The sequence below is a fragment of the Trachymyrmex septentrionalis genome, unplaced genomic scaffold (assembly GCF_001594115.1).
Source record: "Trachymyrmex septentrionalis isolate Tsep2-gDNA-1 unplaced genomic scaffold, Tsep1.0 scaffold97, whole genome shotgun sequence".
In the NCBI taxonomy this organism is placed as follows: domain Eukaryota; kingdom Metazoa; phylum Arthropoda; class Insecta; order Hymenoptera; family Formicidae; genus Trachymyrmex; species Trachymyrmex septentrionalis.
Window position 1 is genome coordinate 1,247,255 of NW_017306160.1, and position 7,991 is coordinate 1,255,245.

The 7,991-nt window shown below is 30.2% G+C and overlaps 1 protein-coding gene across 1 annotated transcript in view; it reads left to right on the top strand.

Annotated features, from left to right (window-relative positions):
- The window catches only part of LOC108756304 (protein gustavus), a 69,743-nt gene that overhangs the window by 4,118 nt on the left and 57,634 nt on the right, over positions 1 to 7,991 (top strand). The window contains exon 3 of the mRNA XM_018500016.1: positions 4,450 to 4,485. Coding sequence (XP_018355518.1) covers positions 4,450 to 4,485 — 36 coding nt within the window. The remainder of the gene's footprint in view (positions 1 to 4,449; positions 4,486 to 7,991) is intronic.

Here is a 7,991-nt window from a genome sequence, read left to right on the forward strand (position 1 = left end):
TACATTTCTTTAAAGCTTAATTAATTAAAAATAAAATATTATTTATTTGATTCATATATTTCTTTGTATGATATATTTCTTTGTATGGTATAGATCTTTGTCTGATTTCGAGATATAAATTTCATACGTTTTGAATTAAAAAATACGTATTCAGTCCAGAGATATAGCATGACAAAGTTGCAGAGTTTCACACTCTGGTGTGTGACCAAAAATACCAATGGCTTACTAGGGTTAAAATATAAAAACTTATACTGTATAATTACCAGACTATGCACGATAGAGGACTATCATCCGAAGGTTTTTTTGAAGACTTCCATTCCAGCTCTTGCTTCAGTAAAAAATGCTCCTCCGTTCGCTCAATGCGACAGTCTCTCAAGTAAATCTTGAAATTTGACATTACTTGGTTACAATATTTTGAAAATTAAAAATCCTACAAATCTATGTGACTACGTGATAAAGTTTGAAATCATTATAATTATAAAGAGTTGATATTTCCTATTTTTCGCGAGCATACTACTCCATAAGCGCGGATTATCTCGGTCGAGAGCTCAGGCAGAAGCGTACAAGCTGGCCTTTCTCTCATTCATTATTCGTGCCGATTCTTTGCGTTTACTCGAAGTTATGACCACGCTGTCGCTTGCATAATGACTCGTAAGCCAACAATGTTGTCGCGTAATCAAATGGCGCAGACATTTGTTCTCGCTGCGAATAGGACTGCGCATTGTTTCTCCGTTAACAATTTCTGCAAAAAAAAAATGGAAAAAAAGAAATTGCGTAGTTACAGGTGGTGTTCACCATCCATGATTTCTGTTTCAAGCTAAATCTTTTAAAAGCATATGAACGACCCTGAAAGTAATATAAAATCTGGAAAATTGTGTGTACATATATCTCAGTGTAATAAATACAAGGACGAAAGATGAAACTACATAGTTTAATATTAGTGTTAATAACAATCATAAAATATGATACATAAGCTAGTAATAATAATATGACTACATTGATAGTGCAGTGATGATAAAATTTGATACGTACATCGTAGTAATACTAGAACACACTAGAACTACACATTGGCATTTATAACAACATTTTACGATACTAGCTAAAATAGGATGAGAGAGGAACGAAATTAAAGAAGCTAATTACTAATGTATGTGATGTTTGGTAACATAACAATCATGGGCAAGCATTAACGTCAGGTGAACCGGTAGATTGCAAACATGGCGAACAAATCGCATAGTTGATTTCGTGCGTGTGTAGGTCAGGATAACAACGTGCTCTAAATATATTTCGCGTAAGATGGATATGTGCTGTTATGTATTCAAGCAAAATCATGACGTGCGTCAGCTCACTAATCCAGCCGACGCATACATAACACACATAGACATAAATACTGTAAATTGAATTAACGTAAATATTGGGTATTCGATATTACATATTATGAGATTAATTTCCCTGAAACTTCTCCGATACGCGAATATAATCGATAAACATGACTAAATGTATACGCAACACATGTGACTTTGTACCAAATTATTATTCACAGGCTTCTTAAGCATATTAAAAAACTGCGGTATATATTTAAAAAATGTAATATGTCTTGTTGAATATTTACAACGAATTTATGAAATTCAAATGTTATTATTTTATTAACTCCATGCGATCTTCATTATTATGAGAACATTAATGTATTTTTATACTGAGATATGGCATTTCGAAAATTTAATGGTACTTTTAGAAAAATTTTTAAGGAATCGAGATCACAGCTGATACATCAGAATATAATAATCGAATATGTATAATATTACATATAATAGTTTGAGAGAACAATTTTTTAATGTTTATCGGCAGATTTATGTATGGGATTAGAATTAATCGTGTGGAAAACAACGCGACGCGAAAGCGCGCGTCATTTTTAGCATTATCGCCGGTATTCTCTTAACGAACTCGGCGCTAAATCAACGTGGAACATGCCGTAAATCTATGCGGGCAAACTAGTTAGGCAATATACGGAGATTCCACGTGGATTTACGAGCGACGGTCGTCGATATGAGCAAAAAGAAGAGAAGTGGTTCGCGCGAGGGCGGTCTGCTCTTTGCGGTTAAAGATTTTCGGCGGTCCGCCAGGAAAGCGGGTAAGAGAAGCAGACGAGAAAATCGATGAGTCGACCGGGACGAGATGCGATAAATTTTCGTTGGCATTACCGACTGCAAGAAAGTCGCCGAAGAAGCTTTTCGAAGGGAACGACCGGTTGCCCGACGAAGCACACGAAAGGGTCAACCTGCGAAGAGGTAGTGTAGAGGAGAAAGAGGAAGAGTAAAAGAGAGAGAAGAGGTCGTTCGATCGAGGAGTAATGAGAGCTTACTGGGTGTAATGACCTCCACCTTAGGTCAGCGCCGTGGCGAGTGAATTGTGGACCCTTTGGGACGCTCGATGCATCCACATCGTTTATTCGATCATTGTTGATTTCAAGAATAAGGGATTAAGATCAGAATATCAGCAATTCGGAAATTAAAAGTTGCCAGAAACAGCATTTTCTAAATGAGACCTACTTGTATTTAATCTTACAGACAGATCTTCGATTGCCAATATCGAATGTTTGAATGCGTTTACTTATTGACTAGATATAAATTTATTTATTTGACATAAATCACAATTTATGCTTTTTGCGCGGAAATATATCTTTATTAATAATTAATTATTTGCATGCACACATTTATATGTTTGTACTCAACTGTGGTCCGAAACTAAAACTAAAAACAGTTTTACAACTGTTATTCGAAATAATCGTCAGATCATAAACTTTAAATTTAAACAGATATCATTAATGTATCTATTTGCAGTTTTCCGATGATTACATCGTTTAATTTTATCAAAAGGTTTAATAATATCGTTTAAAACGATTTTAATGAAAGTATATTTAATTTAATATGAATATGACACGTTTACGTCAAAAACTTAAACAAACGTTTAACATTAAATTTTTCTCTGTCAATTCTCTATCAACATCAAATTTGGATAGAAAGTGTCGGATGTAATATTCCTAACAAAGGAATATTTAGAAAGCGTTCGCTTGAATCGTATTGAACGACACTTTATATTTGGCTACGCCATTTTCGGAATATGATAACGCTAACGCAAAAACGTTACTTGATGAGAATTGGTTTTCGAAGTGACAATCAGCATAATTTTACTGATGATGTTTTTGCTAAATTTTACGAGAAATTTGATATTGGTTCTTTGCTCGGTTAAAACGTCTCGCTCCATTCCGCCAACACGACCAAAAATGATGATGAATGTGAAAAATACTGATATGATGTTTGAGGAATTTACTTTTTATTGCTAAAAATTAAAAATTGAGGTTGATAAAATAAACGATTGAAATTATGTACTTTTGTATGTAATATCCATAATTTAAATGAAAATTAAATAACAATTTTCGTTTATTTCTGTTCGATTAAGAATTATCAAAGGGCAAAATTTTCAGAGTATTGAGAATAAGTGATAATTCGTTTTTGCACATTAATAATATTCTAAAAGTAAATATTTTATAATTGCAAATACGAAATTGCTTTCAATTTGCGTTTGCGCTGCGTGAACATCGAGATTATTTCTGTCCAAAAATAACACATAATTGGAATAATAATTTACCAGAAAAGGCTACGAGAAAATATTACATGCACCTAAATTTTCATTAAAGACAAATTGACTCCACGGCAGTAAACGATTCATGAAAGCATCAACCATATTTCTGGCATACCATATATAGTCCAACATGTATTACACCACGTGTCGAGTATGGCCTGTCTTTAGTAATGAAACACCCGATGATAGAAAGACACCCTCGTTTCCTTTTCGGCATTGCACTCATGCTTCTCTGACAGATGCCGATTGGTATCCATAAACTCAGAAAACAGCGGGCTACAAATAGTCAAGTGCATTCACCTTTTTAACGAACCTTTTTTATCAACCGATGCGCATGATTTTGACCTAAAATTAATTAATAAGTTAATTAAATTTATAGTCACAAAAAATGCGCGATATATATCAAGATTTTATACGTTTATGAATCTGAATACGGTTTATAAAATACAATGCGAACTAACATTATTCCTTGCTATATATACATAAATAATAAATATTTCTTAAAGATAAATCATCTTTAAATTTTTATATTAAGTTGTAATAAAATGTAATTATTAATAATTTTGTTAATGATTAAAAATTGTACGATTTAATAAAAAATTAAATTTTTCAATTGTAGTTTACAATTTTTTACGAATTATCAGATATATATTCTCAAATAATATATATTGTACATAACGAGAATTTTGATATAATTTATCTTACATATATATAGGTATATATTGCGTGATAAAATGTAACTGTAGACTATAGATACATAATATCAAGCATGTGAGAAATGATTATTCTTTTATTTTTTTCTTTCAGAGTGGACCGTTTCGGGCAAAGACATGAGGACACGAGGTATATAAATTATTTGGCATTTATAGAATTTAAATATGTACATCAATTCTTCTATCTCTTTAATCTCTGTCACTAATATCTCTATAACTGACAATTTTATTATTAATATTTATACACGATAATGTTACGTTGCTCAATAATGACAACAAATAAAAAAATGCAAAATTTTTTATTTTCGATTTGTTTCTAAATAATTTTAGAAACTAAATATCGATTTTATAACAGATAGCAAATATTTTTTTAATTACAATAAAAATATATTAGATAAATCGCTCGTATAAATTTCAAACAATAAATTAAGGGGCTTCTATCAGGTCATTATATTAGGTGTAGTAAAAAGTCATCGCGTATTTTTTAGCTCAAAGTTGTATATACAATATCTTCGTCAATAATGAATGAAATTCAAATTTAAAAAAAAGGTTTTAAAGCTTGAAATCTCTACTTTTAAAAGCTTATCACATTTTTTAAGTTTATATGAGTTTGATAACTTTTACATACCAAAAACTACGAGCTGAAAAAGACGAAAAATTTTCTTCTCATTTTGTGGATTTGTAACGTGTCCAAAACGAATTTGAGAAAATTTTCGATTACCTATCGTGAAAGCTTGATACTTTCCCTACAAAATCGTTTTTTTTAATTTAATATTCCTACGACTTTTGATTACTGAGTTATCGCGGATTAAATAAAAGAATTATTTTGACTTTAATTGCTCATAACTCCATTAAAAATTGTCGTATCGTATAATTTAAAAAGGAGATTTTTAAAACTGAAACTTTACTCTATTAAGATATATTTATATTGTTGATAAGAAAGTAATTGCGATTTTTATTGATAGATGTCTTTTAAAAAAACGAGATGACTTTTTACTTAACCTAATAATAAACGAACTTTAAAAGATGTCAACATTAATTCTTTATTATTCTTTTCTATCATTTCATGGCATTTGTAGTACATACAATTGTATGATTTTTTTTTACGCAATATGATATATTCCTCTACATACAAAAGTATTAAGGTAGTAATATCAAAAATCAATAGTTGAGATATTTTACATTTTATTCTGGCACATATTGGCATAAAATGTTAAATAATTCGTAAACTATTAACTTTTTGATAATCGTACTTTAATACTTTTACGAATAGAATAATAAGTTGAATCAGTTGATGGAAAGAAAAACACATAGTTGCTTATTTTAAAAATTATCCATTTTGCATACATATTTTTTTAAAGCAACGATATGTTTTCTTTACACTAATTGATTTAATTTACTGACTTAATTAACTGACTTAATTTTTAAAGTATTCAAAGTGTTCATTACTTATTCCGGGTTATATTTGTGAGAATTCGTGCCATAAGATACATGAACTTGGAAATTCCCTATTTTCACACTGAAGTTGCTCATTGCTTCTTAAGAAAACAAGAATCGTAACAGAGAATCACATCAGAAAATTTGAAACATTGTTAAAACTCTTGATTTCTATTCACGCTGTAAGTTCAATCTGGTAGTCGAAACTTGTAATTTATTTGTATTTAAACTGAGTTTTTATTTTTTATTTTTTATTATATATATTTTTTTAATTTTACTTTTCTCTATTTGTAATTTATTCTTTTAATTGTGTGACTTTTTTAAAGAAGTGTTGACTCTTACTTTGCCCTTTATTTATTGTTATTTATTTTGTATAGGAAGAGTCCTTCAATCTGTTAAATGTTACATGGAAGAATTAGATTCGTGTGATAAAAATAAATGCAATTTCATTTAAAAAAATTTTTAATTAAAGATAACACAAAATGTTTTTATATGTAGGCTATTATTTATATATATTTATCATTTTATTACTCATAAACTGTACTTATTTATATGTGAATTTTAAATGACTTTTAACATCTATTGATGTGACTGTATGCTCTCCATTATTTATATCAAGCAATACAGTTGAAAAGTTAATATATGAGAATCGAATCCGAGACCTTTCCAGAGACGAATAAATACGAAGCAGTTGTTTTTACACGTTGCTGACACTTCGTCCACACTTCGCGCATTGGTTAATACTGTTACTCTCGATTTCACAAAACTAACGAAATTTTCATCTGATTTATTCACGTCGGTCAGTTCCGCGAACTTGTTTCAACTTTATCGAAGGGTGGGCGTTTGAGTATAGAAAAACTAGTATAAACTTCAAGTAGAGGAAGAAGAAATTCGTAGAAGAGCAGTGTTCGTATGAAAGTATTAAGATTTAAATTACTGAAGTCTAACAGAGTGCCACAAAACTTAGAATTCTAACATCAGTTTGACAGATGATTCACTATTATTTCAGATTATTCTTGTAGACGAACATATCGTGAAAATAATCTTAGAATCACATAAAGTATGTAGGGAAACAGTTCTGTAAATGACTGTCAGATGGAATTTATCCGGAAATCGAAGACATAATCCTATTTAATTTTCGATGCGCGCTATTATGGAAAGATATATTTTACATTATCTATTACTTTCCGTTCTCAATGAATAAAATACTGTCGAATTTCTGCAGCAATAATGAATTCTAAATTCACCAAATATATATGGAGTATTAATAAGAATCGAAGTTGTGTGTGAATCTAGTTACCTTTATCAAGTCTTCATTTCTAAAAATTACCGTTTATATACAGTTGGATAGATATTTTTAAACATTTTTAGAAACGTTCGATTAAAATTTCTCAAGAAATTTCTTGAGAAGGAAATCGATGCTGTCCCCTTAGAATGCTTCAGTAATGTCTTATTAGGTAGGCACTGGCTCTAATAACTGCTCGTGAAACTAACGATGGTGAAGCTTCCGAACTAAGCGCGCTCTTAGACTGTGTCGTCATCGAGTGGCAGCTGTTTTCATTCAGCTTCGTCCTTCTTAGTTGGCAACTTCCTCTGCAGCACTTTTAATTAACGTACAGTAAGCATTTCCTACTTCATTTTTTCTTGCTCCAATTTCTTTTTGTATGAACGATTCGTATATCGAGTAAGCTCTAGGCGATGAAACAGTGTTAGACAAATAGTATACACATGCAATATCTAAACCAATTTCCCCATTTAGATCACAGGATCCTAATGGAAGATTGTACTGATATTCGATACATAATTAATATTTGTTAGAAAACTTGGTTTTCTGGAAACGAAAATATCACTAGCTATAAAGCTATTTAAAACGCAGAATTGTTAGTGTTTCATCAAGACAAGAAATTGTTATCAAGACCAAGATTTGTTGACAATAAGTCAAGAAATTTCTTGAAATTTCTTGAATTTCTGTAATAGTTTTTATTTTTAATACTTTATTATTTTAATATTTTATTATTTTATTTCTGATTTGAAAAGTTTTGAATAAGTTTTGAATAAGTTTTGAATAGGTTTCAACATATTCAATTGTTAAATACGAAGCGCTCTTACAGTTCCGAGTGTTAAGATGTTGAACTAACATTCATTTAAGTTAAAATTAAATTAAATTAAATTAATTTATTTCAGAAATAAATTGAGAGC